Source organism: Stenella coeruleoalba (assembly GCF_951394435.1).
Source record: "Stenella coeruleoalba genome assembly, chromosome: 4".
NCBI classification, from domain to species: domain Eukaryota; kingdom Metazoa; phylum Chordata; class Mammalia; order Artiodactyla; family Delphinidae; genus Stenella; species Stenella coeruleoalba.
Genome location: NC_137149.1, coordinates 128,469,266 through 128,488,415, shown reverse-complemented (window position 1 = coordinate 128,488,415; position 19,150 = coordinate 128,469,266). Strand labels below are relative to the sequence as shown.

General features: G+C 38.8%; 1 protein-coding gene across 4 annotated transcripts; it reads left to right on the top strand.

The window, feature by feature from the left end:
* The first annotated feature begins 224 nt into the window (after positions 1-224).
* ZNF330 (zinc finger protein 330) lies at positions 225-16,234 on the top strand. Of its 4 annotated transcripts, none has more exons than XM_079920440.1 (10): positions 225-371; positions 2,254-2,385; positions 4,073-4,092; positions 4,194-4,264; positions 6,310-6,389; positions 8,769-8,895; positions 9,356-9,460; positions 13,158-13,204; positions 14,253-14,370; positions 15,527-16,234. In XM_079920440.1, the coding sequence occupies exons 2-10, from the start codon at positions 2,266-2,268 to the stop codon at positions 15,799-15,801; spliced, it is 963 nt and encodes a 320-aa protein (XP_079776566.1). In that variant the 5' UTR covers positions 225-371; positions 2,254-2,265; the 3' UTR covers positions 15,802-16,234. The 4 variants fall into 4 exon arrangements, with proteins under 4 accessions (XP_079776566.1, XP_079776564.1, XP_079776563.1 ...); XM_079920437.1 differs by having other exon boundaries at positions 369-855; XM_079920438.1 differs by lacking the exon at positions 9,356-9,460 and having other exon boundaries at positions 240-371.
* The last annotated feature ends 2,916 nt before the right edge of the window (positions 16,235-19,150 follow it).

Genomic DNA, 19,150 nt, shown 5'->3' with positions numbered 1-19,150 from the left:
TCTCCTTTTCTGAAAACACAAAATTGAGGTAATAAAATTTCCACCCTTTCCCTCCTTCTGTTCCCCCATTTTTCCTCTTCTCAGTCATGTCCTCCGCCCAGGATTGGGAGACCCGCCCCCCGCGGAAGGGGGAGGGACGGGGCGGAGCGAAGAGAAGTGGGCGGGCCTTCCCCTGTCGACGTGCTGACGTCAGAGGACATCCGGTCCGGCTCCTAGTGCCTGGAAGCAGCTCTGTCCGCCTTCCTCGGGGCTTAGTAGCATTTTTTCCCCCGGAATCGTGGTCCTCGAATTGGATCTGCAGCCGCCGCGGGTGGACCTCACGCCATTCCCTGCCCCTCGGCCCCTGGAGTGAGCCCGGCCTCCCCGCGAGGGTGAGCGAGGTCGGCCCGGAGCGCGCGCGAGGGAGGGTGCCCCGCGGGCGGGGACGGCCGTTGGTTCCCAGAGTCGCGTGGCACCTCCGCCGACTCTCCCCTGGGCTCCCCTTGCACCCCGCTGGGTCCTCCGGCTGCAGGCTTTGCCTCCAAAGCCGCAGTGGCCCCGGGCCTGTTTTCTCATTTCGTGACACGGGCCACGTCCTGAAGAAGTGGGAGCGTTCCTGGAGAAGGGCTTAAACCCGTATAACGCTGAGAAATAGAATTCACTCTTTAAGTTTACAAAACAAACTAGAGGAGAAAAAAATGAGGCTCAACTTTCCCAGCGGGTTCTCCCCGGGGGACGCAGAAAATTCAACCGGTGATCACCCTGTGATTATTTTTTTAGCTCGTTTGGCGAGGGCAGTACACAACTTTTCACCGTGTAAGTTTTGTCATTGTAAATACCGGAAGGGTGACCTAGTGGACCTGGACGTTACTTCAGGTAACCACCCACTAAACCTCCTTGTCTGGTTTGTTCATATTTTTAAGTCGCAACTAACCACCGCGCGGTTTTTTGATTGGGCGTTCCAGCATCAGAGTTGAAACCCGGAAATTAGGACAACTTTATGAGTGACCTTAGTATTGTTCCAGGTACAAGCTGGTGTATGATTTTGCTGTATTGTAATGAGAAATGTGAGGGTCAAGGTGTGCTTTCATGGAACTCTCTCCCTGTATCATGGACACGACTTTGGTTTCTTTGAATATTTTTGTCTTCAGGAAGGCTGTGTGTCAGTCACCAGTGAAACTTAAAACCGTGCTTGGAGGTTTGGAATTTGTAGATCTTGGATAGAGCCTAGAAGTCTAAATCTGTGCTTTTAGGGAATTCCACAGTTGATTTTTGAGAACCACTCTTAGCAAAGACTTTTTTAAAAAATACATGTATTTTGAAGAATATTAAGAAATTTGAGATTCTATTTCAAAGCAAGCACATGGACTCATTCATTCATGTATCTATTCATTTGTTAAGGCTTAATTTATTTCAGGCAGGGCTGGGAAGCAAACATTGTCAAGAAAGATAGGGCTGGAACCCTCAGGGAACTTGTGTCTTCAGATGGAATGAAAAGCCAAATAAAAATGTGTTATTTAGTGAAGACCTTGTTTTTCTAAATGAGGTAGTTCTTTCAACTACCTGATAAAAACCAGTTTTAAAGTCCTTATTTTGATATGTGTGGTAAACACATACTGTTAAATTTGAACCCTGTTAGAATTACATGCTCACTGCAGGTAAAAGTAGCGGGAAAGGCAGCTTTCAGGGAGTCAAAGCTACTCAGATGCCTTTAATATCTTTTCGGAGAGGGTAGTTTGGCTTTGTAGTTAATGTTGTCATTTGACTTGACTATTAGATGTTTTATTCAGGTATTACATGGGAGAAATTAGACATACTAGAAGACTTGGCAGCATCAGGTCATCTGAATATAGGGCTTAAAAAAGTGATATAAACTGGGTAAATAATATACTTTTAAATGATTCTTGTTATTTATTCCTAATAATTTTTTTTCCCTTGCTACAGAGTAATTTTTAAAGAATATTGAATATCAGAGAAACTTTTTTTGCTCTGTGGGAAAGAAAACCATTTTGGCTGTTAGGATAAATCTTTTTGATGTTTACATTTTTTAGAACTGTTTGGTAATACAAATAAGTGTCTTATTTTAAAAGCCATCTATTTGGGATGATGTGTGCTAAATGATGCATAAAGGCTTAAAATGTGCTTAACCGTCAAAAGAGCAGGGTTGAGTTTAAAGTTTAATGAGAATTAGAAGATTTCATTCTGCTATTCCTTAGTTTCTTTAAAATAGCAAATGCAACAAGGCAATTATATCTTCTCTGTTTGCTTGTGTAGAAAGAAGGGGAGATGCCTAAAAAAAAGACTGGTGCGAGGAAGAAGGCAGAGAATCGCCGGGAACGTGAAAAACAACTAAGAGCATCAAGAAGCACTATCGATTTAGCTAAACACCCGTGCAATGCTTCAATGGTAAGTTTTTTTGGTTATCAATTGAAAAACTATATAAAATCTATGTTAAAGGCATGTCTGTTGTTTTCATTAACACTGAGTAGTGGTGAATTTTGTTTGATTTTGCTATTTCTGAAAGCTGTCATATTACCTTGGCTACCATTGGTGACAAATAGATATGTATTGAACAGGAATACATACTAGGAACTGTGTGACATTCTCCAGCTTCTCTAACCTAGTATGCCTTCCTCAGTTTGTCCTATTAATTGGAGCCTTTTCATCCTAAGTCATCTTTACCTCTTCCCTTCCTTTGACCGTATTTCTCTGAGTTGTCCCGTATCTTCCTGTTTCCACGCTTCTCTCCTTTTTCTGTTCCCACTCCTCTTTTTTTTTTCTTTTTTGATTTCATTGAACACATATGAAATGCTTAATGTGACTTAATTCCTCATATGTGTATTGTGTGCCTACTCTGTGCCAGGGACTATTTTAGGCACTGAGGGGAATACGTAGCTGAATGACACACTCCTGGTTTCCTCAAGCTTATAGCTCGGTTGTTTTCTGTATTACTTAATGTTTATCAATGGCAGAAATCCAACCTAAGTAACTTCAGGGGGAAATAGTTTATTGAATGAGTAATGGGCTAACTTGTGTAGTTGGGAAGGGCATGGATGTAGCTGGGATGCAGGGACAGCTGGAACCTGAAACAACTTGTAGTTCTGTGTTTTGCTTTTATTTAGTTCCATTTTCTCAGATTGTTTTATTCCATTTTGGGGGGTTCATAGCCACTGGGTCCATAGCTCCCATGTCTCACATCACATATTGTTGCCCTCAGAGAGGGAAAGAACTCCGATGGGTTGGGCTTGGGTGGGTGCCCAACCCAGGATTAACCAGCATTTGTACTGGGTTGGTGGGGGGGTGAGGGGGAGCGAGATGACATAGCACAGATAGGACAGTGGGGACTCCCTCGTCCGTGCCAGGGTGATTTCTAGAGAAGAGAAGGAGGACAAAGAAATGACTCATACATAAATATATACAGTGAGGGCTAGACTTTGGTAAGTGCTGCAGAAAAGGTACAATTGGGATTAAGGTTCATTAGGACTGAGGTGATAAAGGTGAGTGTGGAGTTGGGGTACAGTTCACAGAGGAGGTGGGATCATCACCAGGACTTCCAGTAGATGAAGAAGTGAGGATGGACTTCTCAGGGAAAAGTAGTAGAATAAGTAAGGCATGGAAAAGAAGAAATACAAGACATATTTTGAGAATGGCTGACAAATAGTGACTTGAATCTAAAGAGAATAGGCCAGTGAGGTTTGAAAAGTCGTTAGAGACCAGATTGTGGAGAGCTTTTTAATACCATGTTTAGAATTCTGGATTTTCTGTGAGCTTCAACATACTGTGTTCTCTACTGTTTCTTGTGTTCATTCTGTATTATTTTTCTGATTGCTTAAAAAAAAAATCCAAAAAGCAGACCACTACTGTGTGTAGCCTGTTTTGTGAAAAAGCCACTTCTTTCTCTAGTGTGGTATGCCCCAAAGCATACCTTTGTTGTTAAAAGTATGTATAGATGCTTGTACTCATGGGTGGAATTGGAGGGTTTGGGCAAATGTCACTTAAATTTTAACATGAAAAACGGTATTCTTTAGAATTCAAGTAACTTTGCAGTTTTCAGCCAGTAGACAAATTAATGTTATGTTTTTATATTTTACAGGAATGTGACAAGTGTCAGAGGTAAATTTTTATTTATTTCTTTTTCTATCTATAGATAATAATATAGACTGACCTTTTATCTGATATTGACTAAATTTTAAAATTTTCTTTTACATGACAAGACGGCAGAAGAATAGAGCATTTTGCTATTTTTGTAATTCTGTACAGAAGTTACCAATTTGTGCACAGTGTGGTAAGTATATGATCAAAACACATGCTTTTCTTTTATCAAACATTTGTTTGGCATTTAATCAGTTTGAACCTGTGGGTTCATCATTATCATTTACAGTAATGTTATACCTTACTATTAATAAGACTACATAAAATGTTATTTGGCCTATCAAAAAACTGTCAAGCCTTGGTGTTGTCTCTTTGATGTAATGCTGGAAAATAATTAAGATACAGTTTAGATAAAGGTACCACGTGTTGTTTTAAACGTGGAAAGATTAGATTTCAGACTAATAACATTTGGTGATGCTGCATTTTTATTTATACTGTCTTAGTCTTGTCGATATCCTTTGTTTACTTTCCTAAATTTTGATTTCTGCTGATACTGCCTGCAGTGTGTTAGGCTGTTGAAAATAATTTTATTCCACATTTACCTGGTGCCAGTTTTTGTGATCAGTTGTTTTTCTGTTTGGTTCTTAGCATATGATTCTTGAATTTCCTCACATGTATTCCCAAGTGAGCGGAATAGAGTTCCTAAGCCACTTACCTAGTTCCCAAGTATAAGTGGAAACTTTTATTCAGAGTAAAACTAAATAGTAGTTCATAGAACAACAAGATCCATGTTTCCCAAATAGTCTTCCACAGAATACTTGAGATATTAGTAGGTATTTCTTAAAGCAGAGCATACATTTGAGACACGCTGCGTGTTTCATTCCCTCATTCCCACCTGGGAGAGTTCTTTTACCTATGTATGTGTTAAAGGTTCTGAAGACCTCCAGTAGAGAAACCTGATTAATTGTCTTTACTCCAGGTTTGTCCCCCAAACTTTTATTTGAACAAGTATCCCCTTTGCTTATAGGATAATAGTTTCAGGTGAAACACAGTTTGAGATATGCTCATTTAACTGTGTTTATGCATGATAACATTGCAGAAAGTTAGGAAGGCTTAGGGCCACACCCCTGAATGTTTCTAGTGTAGGTCTAGCTTTCAGAGACGGCTTTGAGGTATGTAATTAATGGAAAAGAGAACACTGGCCTAGATAGACCAGTCATTTGCCAGTTTTTATATCCTTATTTACAAAAGACAAATGGATGTAGAGTGAGAAAATAGACTGTGGAGAAGATTGAGATAAGCTGTCGCTAGGCCCTTCCCCTGTTTTCAGCGTTTGTGGTGCCGTGCACGGATACACTTCCCACTCACTGATTCTTGTCTTTAGTATTGGACAGGGGGCTGCTGCCCCTCATTTCGTGCTCTTCCCATTTCCTGTTGTCTAGCTTTGTTTCTTAGGTAATCAAGGAAGTGGAAAATTGAGCATCTTCTGTTTCTTTCGTGTTCTGCTTTGTGGAGTCTGAGATGCGTGATTAATATGTCACCATTAATCCTCTCGCAGCATGTGATAAGTGAATGTCCTGACAGTGTTTCGGGTTGGTAATTCGCTGCTAGATAAGAGCTCTTGTGGCTGTATTGTGATTTTTAGCTTTATCATTATATTCCTGATTTTTGTGCTCATTGGGGCACTACTTGACAATTCTTTTAGAAGAATGTTTACCCAGGAGCTAAGTTTGTAAATTTTTAACTGTGGTCAAACATAAAAAAAAAATGAACCAGATAATTTGCATAATTATTATTTGATTTGCTTTGGTTTGATATGTTCTAGGGAAAGAAAGAAGCAGTAACTTCAAATCAGACTGCGTTTATTGTGAATTACAAAGTGTAAAATTCACTTTTAAAGCATATCATTTAAAAATCTCCCTGAATTCACCTGAAAATTCACAAGATTTTTAACTGCTTTAGTGATTATTAGATTACAAAGCATCACCTTCAAATTTTGATTTTAGTACAAACATGAATTATCATATAAGTTCCTAATCTCAAAAGATCTGACTCAGGTAATGAGGTCTCAGTTATATCCATTTTCTTTTTTCAGTTATATAAGCAGTAGATAGTGCTGGTCTCTCTTTATTTTCAAATTATTTCCATAGGAACTTGGGCTAGATAAAAAGAGGAATTAGTGAATATTTGCATGTAGTACTTTGCAAGACTAATAGTGAAAATTTGTTTCTTTGCTAGGGAAAACAAAGTGCATGATGAAGTCTTCTGACTGTGTCATAAAACATGCTGGTGTCTACAGTACTGGCCTTGCCATGGTGGTAAGCTTGTAGTTATCTTTTAGACCAGTAGGTTTCCGAGGATAAGGAGAAGGCATTCTGACCAAATGTAATCAGTCTGGAGTTATCTGGATTATCTGTGGCTTGTTTTAGTGTGATTTTCACTTATTACCCACTTGTTTTTGACTGCTTTCTTCTTTCTTCTTGGGAAATGTATAAGGAAGGGAAACTTATCTATTGTTGACCTAAACAACATTCATTTGTTAGTGATACCTTTCTAATATATCTTAATTAGACATCACAAAATATTATTTACTATACTGAAAGTGCTGCTAAACTAAGATTCAGTCTTTTGGTTAAATAAGCAACGTAGTTCCAAAAGAACCTAGGATTAATTGTTTTTTTAAAGCTTTACATTTCAAAAAAGAGTACGTAGTTAACACAGAATTATGCTCTTTACTACATGTAGTTACATGTAGTTCATTACATGTCGTTATCTCTTTGTTACATGTAGACGTTTCAAAGAAAATTCATTATTTTAAATAATAGAAGCAGTTGCATTGTGTGAGGCATTTTGCTCTCTTTTTCAAAAACAATGTTATCCTTTTGACCAGTTTTACTATATTCTATTGTGTGAATTTATTCTTAGGTCCAAATGTCAGTCCATGAGGAAAGTAATATTTATAGTAGAATATTAATAATTTTCCAAGAACACATAATTTTCCATCATGAGGCAGACCTTTATATTTTTCATGAGTGGGTATCTTATAGAAGAGTTGGAATTATTCATAATCATCTTGTGAAAATTCTTTATTTTAAGTATAGGATTGTCAATGTTATCTTTATTCAGAAGCTGTTGTAATCGTCCTTGGTAGTTTGCTTGTGTCTAGATTTATCAAATTATTACTTTTTTAATTCACTGAGTTGTATGAGTATGAATGATCTCTTATATAAAGAATACATTAAAGTAGAATCATGCATCATTAGCTCTAAATTCTAGAAAAGTGATTTTTCTGGCCATCTTCTATTTGCTGATTAAGATTCCCTCTCCCCGACTCTTCCCCCTGATTTGGCCTGGGAGCCTCACTTGTGTGGTGGGCTGGATCAGTGTCTTACTTAGGGCTTCTTTTTGGGTTCAGCCGCCCAAAAAGGACTTTGGCAGGAGACCTGATGATAGGAGGAAATTATGATCCGGGTGTTTATTCTCCCAGCTTACTCCCTACCAGCTTGTCCTGATTTCGACATGGATTGGCCACCAGTTCCTCTCCATATGACCAGGTAGTCCTCTGCATACAGCTGGCTCTCTCTTGTGGTTGTAGAACCTCCCTCCCTTCCCTGCCCTTGGCCCTTCAGCCCTAGGGGTAGTATCTGCATCATCCCTGACGTTTTCGAAGCCCTTCCCTGTTCTTTGTGAATTATCTCTTTAAACTCCCCTGGATTACCCAGTTGAATTGTCATTCTTCTCTTGCTAGAACCCTGAGTAATCCAAGAGATAGATTCGAGGACTTGCTATCTGCACTGGTAATCTATTTTTACAAGTCCCCAAACATTCTTCCTATTTGCTCTTTTCCACTTTTGTTACAGTGCCTTGAATAGTAGAACAGTGAATTTTGAGGGTTAGAAGACCTGGATTTGAATCACAGCTCAGCTCTAATGTAGCTCTAGAACTTGGACTTAGTCTCAGGCCCCTGTCCCTCCTCACCTGTAAATGAAAAGCCATCCAATTCCATTTCCTTAAGATTCTTTCTAGCTCTTAGTGTTCTGTAGATGTCATTGTGTTATTAAAGGTGTGTGTAGTCTTACAGTTTACCTTACCTGTCATTTAGTTCCAAATATTTTATTTTGGTTTTATTTAACAAACAGATATAATAACGATTTAATGCATAAGTTGCCTTAAAAAGATGCTGGCAGAAGTTTAATATTTTCTCTCTGTTATTCTAGAAAAGCTATATATTTATTTTATAAATTACACAGATAAGAAGGAACTTTCTTAAGTCAGGAATGTTAGTATTTGAAAAAACTTCATTTAGTTACCAGAATTGCTATAGACAGGAATGCTTAAATTATAGGCTCTAGACTTCATTTGATTTATTGTAAAATTCAGTTTGGGGGCAACACTGTCAGCTCTTTGACTTATTTTAATGATTAATATTAGCATTAAGTGTATAGTTTCCCTTCTGCTTCTTTTTCTTTTGATTTATAGATTTGTATATTGTAAATAGCTATTGGTGAAGTAGTTTGATTTTCAGGAAACACTCTTTAATTTTGGCTTAAACAGTACATTTTCTTTAATGAAGCCACTCGTTATCACTTAAGGTTGATAAGTGGCTAAATGTATATAATTTTGGTGGTTGCCACTGCTTAAACTATGGCTGCAGCCAGTTGTGTCACAGGTTAATTTTTCATGTTCTTTGGTTGCAGGGTGCAATATGTGACTTCTGTGAAGCTTGGGTTTGTCATGGTAGGAAGTGTCTCAGTACACACGCCTGTGCCTGCCCGCTTACCGATGCTGAGTGTGTGGAATGTGAACGGGGTGTCTGGGACCATGGTGAGTGGTTACATACAAATGACGAGCTTTGCTGGAAGTGAAGGCTGACTTTGAAACGTTCTGGATGCTCTTTTTTTATGATTTTTTTTTTTAGGATACTATCAATCATAAGTACTGGCACTGTTGTGGTTGTCAGTTTAGTTGGAAAAGGGATTTACACCAGCAGCATCAGGCAATACTAGGATTTTTACCTAGGCAGGTAGGGAGGGGAGTAAAAGGGGAGGAAGTGTCTCTGAGCATTGTGAGTATATAAGGGTAGCCAGGGTACAGTGGGAGTTCACTCTTTTATGGTTCAATTTGTCACTTTTCTTTGTAGCCTTTGCCGGAACAAAAACTGCTGTGATATTTTAGTGTAAATCTGAAATAACTTGCCATCTTTTCTGAGCAGTTTTACAGATAAGTTTTTAAAATTAAACTTTATCATATTTACATTTGTGGGTTTTGTTCTTTAATCCAATAGGAGGCAGAATTTTCAGTTGTTCTTTTTGCCATAACTTTCTTTGTGAAGATGATCAGTTTGAACATCAAGCCAGCTGCCAGGTTTTAGAAGCGGAAACATTTAAATGTAAGTTTTTATATATTGGATGTTCTTTATACCCAAGATTCTTAATAGTATAAGTGTTAAACTTAATGAAAAAGGAATCTAGTTTTTCATGCGGCCTCTTATGGACTGTAATTTAATTCAATATCTATTTTCTGTTTGTAGAAAAAACTTAGAACGCATATAGTCCATTTTTGTCCAACAGTGTGCCAGTGACATTTTGGTTGGGTCAGTTCTTCATTTTGTGGGATCGATCAGGCATTGCAGGCCTTGCAGCATCGCTGATCCTGAATGCTAAAAGTCATTTTCACTTCCAAGTTATTATAACAACTAACATACCCTCCCCCACCCTGTTTTCAGGTGTCCCCAGATAAGTGGTACACCCCTAGTTTGTTCCTGCTAGTTGGTTCCAGTGACTCTTAGACAGGAATGTGCATCAGAAACACCTGTGGAGGTTTTTTAAAAGTACAGGTGTCAAGGCCTCATCCCTGGAGATTCTATCTTTAAGTGGGTGGCAGGTGCCAGGCATCTGTATTTAACCTGCACACATAGCTCTCATGTATATCCTAGTTTGAGAACCAGTGTTTCAGGGTATCATCTTTAGAGATAGATTGCATTTTATTTTATTTCTATTCTGTTGATTCTCAGAAGCTCAAGTTTTAGATTCAGACATTACTCGAATTCTACTTATTGGCCATATGTTTTTGGGCAACTTACCAAATCTTTCTAAACCTGAATTTTGTTATGTATTAAAGAAAGATGCTAATTTTTTCAAGGAGTTCATTGAAGTGAGAACCCATATAAAGCATAAGTATGGCACCTGTCACTTAGAAAGCCCTTATTGAATAGTAGATACCACTGTAGGAAAGACTCAAATTCCAAATTCACTTTCTTCAATTTGGTTCTTGTTCTGCTATGAAATGCCAATCCCTATACTTATCTATAAATTTAAAGTTGATAAGTCATCAGTCTAAGACATACATACACACACTTATGTAATTCTTGTGATATTTATAAAGAAAATCTCAAAAGATTAAAGGAACATCTCAGAGTAGTTAGCCTTTTTGAGCTGTTCCTAGGCTTCTGCAGAATGTATAATATAAAAATTGAATTATTTTATTTGGGACTTGGGAACCTTGTGTATTCCGTAGCATTTAAACCCCAAAGACAGGCAAATGTAAGTGATAAGGCTGTATTTCCATCAAGAAGTTTTAGTGATTCAGTAAAAGACAAAGGAAAAATAAAGACACTGAATAATTGAAAGGATTTTAAGATAAATTTATTACCATGCCTTTGATACCTCATGTTAAAGTCATTCTCATTGCAGATTCACAGGTTTCCTTGGTTTACTGTAATTTATCGTCTTTCTTTCCTTTTTTTTATTGCTTTATTTTTTCTTTGCCATTTTTCCTTCGCCAGTTGCCATTCACTACTTGAAATATTTTCTCTGAAACACTGTCCTAATCATACATATAAGTCCCAAAGATAGTTTGTTTCTATTCCCTTAATTGGTCATATCTCATCGTTTTTGGATTTGAGCGTACAACTATGAATTGGAAGATATGGAAATTCTATAAAATACTTCTTTACCTGTATAACCAGTGGGAAGTATGTTTTGAGGGGAAAAAACAAAAACAAAACACATGTGTGTACTCTGCCCTTATTTTTTAAAATAATGAAAGTGGCCCGGGGACTTCTAATTTAAATGGCTTACTGTCAGCAGGCTTTGATGTATTCTAACCTGCTTTCTTTTAAAATACTGTGAAGACATAGAAATAGATTTAAAAAGAAAACCATTCCCCAGTCTCAAACTAGGAATGTCACAATATTTTTTAGAATCTGGGAGAAATGCATTTTTTATATATGTTCAAGATTTTATCTCTTGGGGAGAAAAATAACAGGGCAGTGAAGTGGAGTGCCTGTGTGTTTTTGAGGTGTAATTAAGGAAAGAAGACTGGCAAGGCCACATCCCATCCTAGTGGTTTGGGTTTCCGGCGCTACGGGTGAGGGTGTGATAGACAACAACGAGTTTCTTGGGATGTGTCATGGTGGCATGTGTCAAAGATGCAGGTGGCGGGGGTGGGAGAAGATTCTGCATCAGAAGTGCCTGGTGCACAGGGAAATTGGGTTGGGCACTTTGTACTTTCAGTCTGTGTTCTGGTTCTGTACTTGAAAGGGATTTGTAGCATTTTGGTGATATATATCCTCTTTTGACTGAATGAAGAATGAACCTAATTACTCTCTGGGCATACCTTCAAGTAGAAATGATTGAGATTTCAGGTTTTTTCCTCCACAGACTGAAATAATATAGTTATTATTGGAGTAATTTGGTATACTTATGTATTCCTAATATATATATATATAATAAGTACTCAGTTGATTTTTACTTTTATTATTAGCATGTAGGACAGGTAATATAAATCCATCTGAAATAGCAGTGTCACTGTGGAAGGAAGCAGGATGGTTGGACAGAAGCAATAATAATACACATAATTGAGAAATCATCATTGAGTTTTTAAAAAAATACTTTCCTGTTCAGATTGAAAAAGCTCCCCATGACCCAGGCAAACTTAAAAGAATCCCCAACTTAGAAACATCTGCAATATTTGGATTATAAAGATAGGTTTCCTTTTGTTTTCTTTACTTTTTCAAGACCTCTAAGTAAATTGAAAGTTAATAGTTTATATTTAGACTATATCAGGGTAAGGCTTAGTTTGTTTTCTTGTTTCTATACCTCTCTCAATTATTTTTGTCTTTTCATTTTTTGGCATATTCGATATGTGCCAGACAAATTGGCTTTTCTAAAATACTTGCTCTTACGTTTAGGAGCATTATTTGCATTAACATTTGCGTTAATTATAGATAATGACCAAAATTAATGTGGCTTACTGACTAAAATAGAGATAAAATATTTTAGGATTTTTCCATCTGTTTTCCTGCCCACTTGAGTATTATTTTCTCTTCATAGTCACGCTTTTCCACCTGAAGTATTCTATTCTCATATCAGAAGTTTGCAAAAAATGGCAATAGCCTACAACACGAGGAGAGAATTAATGGAGACAGTTATTCTTTTAAAAATTGAAGTTACATCCTTTTTTTTTGGCTGCGTTGGGTCTTCGTTGCTGCACATGGGCTTTCTCTAGTTGTGGCGAGCGGGGGCTACTCTTCGTTGCGGTGTGCGGGCTTCTCATTGCAGTGGCTTCTCTTGTTGTGGAGCGTGGGCTCTAGGTGCACGGGCTTCAGTAGTTGTGGCTCGCGGGCTCAGTAGTTGTGGCTCACGGGCTTAGTTGCTCCATGGCACGTGAGATCTTCCCGGACCGGCGCTTGAACCTGTGTTCCCTGCATTGGCAGGCGGATTCTTAACCACTGCACCACCAGGGAAGTCCTGAACTGTTATATCCTTAAGTGAAGAGTCCAGCCAATGTCACTGAAAAAATGTTTTACCATTTCAGTTTCCTAAATATCATTAATGAAGCTTGCCATCTCCTAGTTTTGGAGCAATAGAAGGAGATTGGAGGATAAAAGGATGCTGTGTCTGTGCAACTGCTGGGTTACTTGCATCTGGCTGGGGATTCCATCTCATTTTTTGTATCCTCTAGGTTATGAGACAGAGAAAAAAACGTTGATAATTGATCTAAGATAGTACATCAAATATAAATCTGTGGAAAAGAGTGTTTTCATTCCAAGTTTGAAAATGGATTTTATGTACTTTCCCTCACAGGTGTTTCATGCAATCGGCTTGGTCAGCATTCCTGTCTCCGTTGTAAGGTATACTTTTATATGTTTTCGTTTTTGTTTTTAATCCCCATACTCATCCATCAGCTCTTGGATTATTTATAGCTATAATAAATCTACAAGAGTCCTTAAACATTATGTAATTTACTTCTTTTATTTTAGAGATTGTGAATGAAGTTGAGACAGCTTAGAGGCATTTCATAGGTCATCTAGTTGGCTTGTCTTAGAGTTGACACTAGTGCGTGTGTCTCCTGAATCTTAGCTCAGTGTTTTTATACCTTATGTTTATAGAGAACATTCTGACCAAACTGATGGGAGCATATTTCACCTTATGTCAAAATGTACTTGCTTGGTAGAGTTTGAGTACAGTGAACATTTCCATAATGTTGTGTTTCCTTAGACCTTGTCTCCAGCATTTCCATTTGTCAAAGATCACTAAACAGATGCAGCTGATTCACTGCCTCTCGGAGTCATTTCTCTGGTTCCTACTAATACTCCTAACCCTATCTCTTAATTCTCCCCCAACTCTTCTCCCGTTCTGTCTGTGCTGTTTCCTCTGCCTTAGATCACTCTTCCGTCTTTGCTTACCCTGCTGCACCCCCATTCTCCTGCCGATCTCGGTTAAGACTTCACGTCTCCCAGGCAGCCTTTCCTGAATCCTGGGTCTGGTTTGGCGCTTCTCCTCTTCACTTCCCTTGCAATGCGTAGTGTGTGTAGCTGCCTCTCCACTTGTCTGTGTCTCCAGTTAGACTGTGTGCTCTGTGCAGGTAGATAAGCTGGTCACCATTATGTCATCAGAGGCTTTGTGAATACTCATATTTATGAAGAAACGTGTCTACGTATCATACCCTGCATATATTTTCTGACTTGTGTTTAGGCCATAGTTCAGAAGAGTCCTGGCAGAGACCTTTTCCTTTAAGGAATTGAAATCAGGAGCATGACCAGTCCCAACAAAACTCTTAATCTCTGCCCTAGCAAAAGTATATCTTTAACTTTACATTTCCTTGAAATACTAAGTGATGTCTTCATATATTTTTTGAATTAGTTATTTAACTTGCTCATTTTTATTTCTCCTATATAGGCTTGTTTCTGTGATGATCATACAAGGAGCAAGGTGTTTAAACAAGAAAAAGGAAAACAGCCTCCCTGCCCTAAATGTGGACATGAAACTCAGGAAACTAAGGATCTTAGCATGTCAAGTAAGGCTCTTGTTAAAATACCACTGGGGTGATTTTGCTTTCTTGCTTAGACGAGGTTTATCTCTTCTTTTTCTCTTTCTCTTTTTGTTTTCGCCTTTTCTTCATATTTGAAAAGATGAATGTGTTCTCTTATGCAAATGGAATTTTATAGCCTTGGAAAATTTGTGGGTAAAATTTCCCAATTTAACTTAAGAAATATACCGTCATTCACTCTGATATTTGGCATTTGCTTCAGTTAATGACATAGTGAATACTGAAATTTAAGACCAAAAAGAATGATTTTTCTGTTTTTGCTGAGGCTTCATTTTAAATAATCGAGTAGCAATAAATCCTCCATATTCAAGTGGTGGTAATCTTCAGTACTTGCAAGTTGGAATTCATTTTGAAGCTATTCTTATGTGTGTGATATTTGAGCAGTGGTGCTTATTATGTTATACGTCACTACTGTAGGAAACTGTTTTACAGTTTTCATATAACTTTTCTATGAAGGAATGCAATTACTACAAACATGCTTACAGTAATGAAGCTCACAATTTTGTTAAAGAGAATTTGACTCTTTACCACACATAATGGAACCATAATTCTAAATGACTGACAATACTTTGTTTAATCAAAGATAGAGTTATACAGTGAGGTGAGACATTTTTTACACTTACCTTTGTTTTGCTACTAAGGCAGAAGAAATGACAGCCTTTGTCTTCTAGGACATCTGAATTATAAACTAGCTCTCTTGAGAAGAGTGTAATGACATGAGATCACCTGTTCTGTGATTTGAGAATGCACTTTTAATTGATCAAACAAAGAGCATTTTAGTTTTTAACGTGCCTTATTTAACTTATGTACGGAGAATGCTATTATTCTTAATTCATTTTCCTACTTTGTCTAGAATTAATGAAATGACACTGTCATCTTTATCATTTCTTATATATGATGTGTATGTAGCCTCTAAGTAGGATTGAACTGATGGTTGTTTCTAAGGTCTCCTGTCTTTCCAGTTAAATGTTAAGTGAGGAAATAAGGAAAATGTGACTGACTTCTTCATTTGAGAGTAAGAAGCAGCCAGTCAGGTTCATGTGACTTCATATATTGTAGAGGAAAATGAGGATGTAGAGAATTGGAGCTAATCAGGGGCCACATACATCTCTGTCTTTCGTAGCACGCTCCCTGAAATTTGGCAGGCAGACTGGAGGTGAAGAGGGAGATGGAGCTTCTGGGTATGACGCCTATTGGAAGAACCTTGCATCTGCTAAGTATGGTGATACCAGCTACCATGATGAGGAAGAAGATGAGTATGAAGCAGAGGATGATGAAGAGGAAGAAGATGAAGGTGGAAAGGATTCAGATGCTGAGTCATCAGATTTGTTTAGTAATTTGAATTTAGGAAGGACCTATGCCAGTGGCTATGCTCACTATGAGGAACAGGAGAGCTAGGAAAGCTGCTTGCCCATTGGTGACCTTGTCTGAGCTGGAATGTGTGTGCTTGATGACTCGTGTGTGGCTATACAGGTGTACGTACTGTCACTTAGCCTCATGTGAAAGACTAGTCACACACACTGGGGCAAGGAGTAGGGCATAGCATTTTAATAGGAACTGATAATCAGGCTTCCAGCATAAGCAAAATGAATTTCAAAAATGAATTTCAAATCGATCCAAGCAGTTGAAGCATCATGGATTGGATTTTACTGATTTCAGTAATCTAGTAGGTTTGCCAATTAAATACACATATAGGATAAAGGAATAGGATGGTAATATATTTGTTTGAAATTAAATTGCTGTTTTTATTAACACTGCTTAGAAAATCGTTCTGTCTGATTTTGTAAAATGTATTGGGTAAAATGAATTATTGTAATTTTTCTCGTTTGTCTGCAGGATAAAAGTCAGATGTTATATGCTAAATTTTCATTAAATATTCATGTTATCTTAAGTAGTTATATGTGTGTTTTAGCAATTGACTCATTCATTTCTTTCTTCACAGCGTGTGTCCTGAACAATACCTATTATTTCTGCTTAAATGTATAGACAAAGGTGACTATGTAGTCATTTTTCAGCATCAGTATTATCACACGTTTTACCTAGGAAATTTCATTTCTCTTTGAGTAAATCTAGTATCTCACTTATATACTTTTGATGTTTTATTTGATTTCTTATTCTTAGTATTTTAAATCTATTTTGGAAAGCATTCCAATATTCTTGTATAAACTGTTTCATTTTTTTGTCTAATATGCAAGATAGGTAGCAGAGATTAATAGTGTGTGATAGACACAAAGTGATGCAGCTGAACCCCATCATTCGTGGTAGGTGGAGAACAGACAGTTGCTGGCACAAGTTCCAGTGGTTACAGTTTACACTGACAGTGAATTGGGATGGTGTGGTGGAAAGGAATGTGTCATCAGGCTGGCATTTGAAAAGTACGGAGAAAATTGTAGCCATATGGATAACAGGTAGGATGGCTATTGCTGAGTCATTTTTATTCCATAGAAACATAATGAACAGCCGAGGGCGATAACAGGCAACCGAAAGCCAGGTGTGAAAGCCAGAGGGCCTCCAGATGCATTGGAAAAAGTTTCATCTCTTGCAGCAGGAGAACTGAGAAAACTGAGGACCAAGCCAGGAGTTAGTAGTCTGAATGGATAAACTTCAAAGACAGTTGCCTATCACGGCAGGTCTATTATGCAAAGGTCAAGGGACTGTCTGGGAATATCCAGGACCCTGACGAGTGAGATGGAGACATTTCAATGGATGCCGCTGAAGATTTTCACTCCCTAGACTCCTGAACTTTCTGAGCCCCCAGTCGCAGCCCACTTCTCTCTCTTAAGGGCAAAGGCGCCTCATCTACTCCCAAGCTAGATGATGATGCAGAGGTCTCTTTCCCCAGGCAACCTGTGCCCCCTTGAGGACTTGCCCTATCTCCATGCCACTAGACCTAGAATTAGGGTTGAGAAACTGTTAATTAGGGTTAAGTAAAACTCAGCCAGAGAGGAGCTGGGCCTGATGAGACAGGAGACAGACTGTACCCCAAAGGAGCTGCAAGAATTGGCCTAGATGTATTGGGACGAGCAGGAGAATGATTGAGGCTGGAATCTGAGGTTGTTGATGAGGAGGGACAGGACAAAATTAGGGGAGAGTTTGATAATAGCACCCACATTGGGTCCTTGGGTTGCAGGATAAGCACTCTCTTAATAGGATTTAACATCCCGGCTAGGGTGCCAGGAGATGTGAACTCACTACCAGGATGGCTTGTAGAAACATGGAAAAAGCAATGGCCAATTCTAAACAAAGTTGAGCGGCAAATGGTGGAGGAAAGAATGAAAAGGTTGAGGGAAGTGGATATGCCAGAATGGATAGATTTCTCTTTGGATGATTACGTTCCACAGGAAGGCCCAACAGACATACCATTTAACAAGGCCCTAAAGACACGTGCTGATGAGAGGAACACGAGGGTCCCCCAGAAGTTCAGTGATGACTCTGTAGGATACTTCTGACAATAGAAACAAACTATTGTAAAACTTAGCTTGCTGATGGCAGTGGGTGATAAGACCCTGAAATAATAGGTGGCCAGTGGCAGCACCTATTTGCCAAGAGTCAGTGGGGTCACAACTATGGTAATGACTACCAAGGTGGGAGTGGTTAGTCAAGGGGACCTGACCTGCAGAGAGTTACGGAGAAGGTTAATAGAATACAGCAAGCTTAGGGGCAAAATAAATGGGTAACAATGAGAGTACTACTTAGTTTTTGTACCACTGGACAACATCAAGGATAGATAACATGGAGGCCGAAGGGTGGTTGTTCCGATAAAAAATTATCATCCCTTGCTCAGTTTCTGGACCTGAGTCACTTTTCAGACCCATAGCCCACCGATGAAAGAGGTCCCCAGGAGGAAGGTCCCTGTAGCAACAAGGCATCTGGACAAGGTAGTTAGTCCCCCAGTGCTTCCCCCAAACCTGGAGACATTCACTCATAATTCTACTCTGGGGAAAGGAGGAAAATAAGATATTTCAAGGCCTGTTGGACAGAGTCTGAATTGATACTGCTATCCAGAGACGCAAAGTGTCCTTTTTGCTCCCGTCTTAAAGTGAGGGAGGCGTTGGATAATAACAGGGGTCTTGACCAAATGCGAGGTTACAGTGGTTTCACTGGGTGTTTGGAAGGCTAAGTGGAAGCCTCTGAAACTTAACTACCCTCCTACTTCCTCCTTACCGCAGCCAAGATAGTGAGCAAAAAGCAATGGTATAGCCTGGAATGATGGCAGAAATTAGTGGCATCCTTAGGGATCTCAAAAATGCAGAGATGAAAATCCTATCCCATCTATATTAATTCACCAGTCTTTCCCCTGCTGAAACTGCATGGATCCTGGAAGATGCCTATAGGCAACTTCAAGTTCAGCCAAGTAGTCACCTTGATTGCAAATGCCGTGCCGGATGTGGCCTCTGTTGGAGCAGATATATGGAGCCCAAGTCCAAGGAATGTAGTCTTGGATTTTGCAAATGATTTCTCTTCCTCGAAAAAGGGGATCAGAAGCAGTTTGCATTCACATGGAATGGACACTATACTATTCAATAGTTTTGTCCCAGGGCTTTATTAACCCTGCCACTTTATCCTAAAGAATATACACCTGCTTCATCAATGATAGTATGCTGAGGATGGATGAGGAAGAAGTAGCTAGAAGGCACAAGGCAGAAATAGAGACACAGATGTAGAGAACAAGCGTAGGCACACCAAGGGGGGAAAACGAGGGGTGGAGGAGTGGGGAGCGGGGGGTGGTGGTGGTGAGATGAATTGG

Coding starts and splice junctions, on each gene's coding strand:
- ZNF330 (XM_079920440.1), top strand. CDS start 2,266: ATGCCTAAAAAAAAGACTGGTGCGAGGAAGAAGGCAGAGAATCGCCGG. Junction 9,461..13,157: donor AGAAGCGGAAACATTTAAAT/GTAAGTTTTTAT, acceptor TTTCCCTCACAG/GTGTTTCATGCAATCGGCTT. Junction 13,205..14,252: donor ATTCCTGTCTCCGTTGTAAG/GTATACTTTTAT, acceptor TCTCCTATATAG/GCTTGTTTCTGTGATGATCA.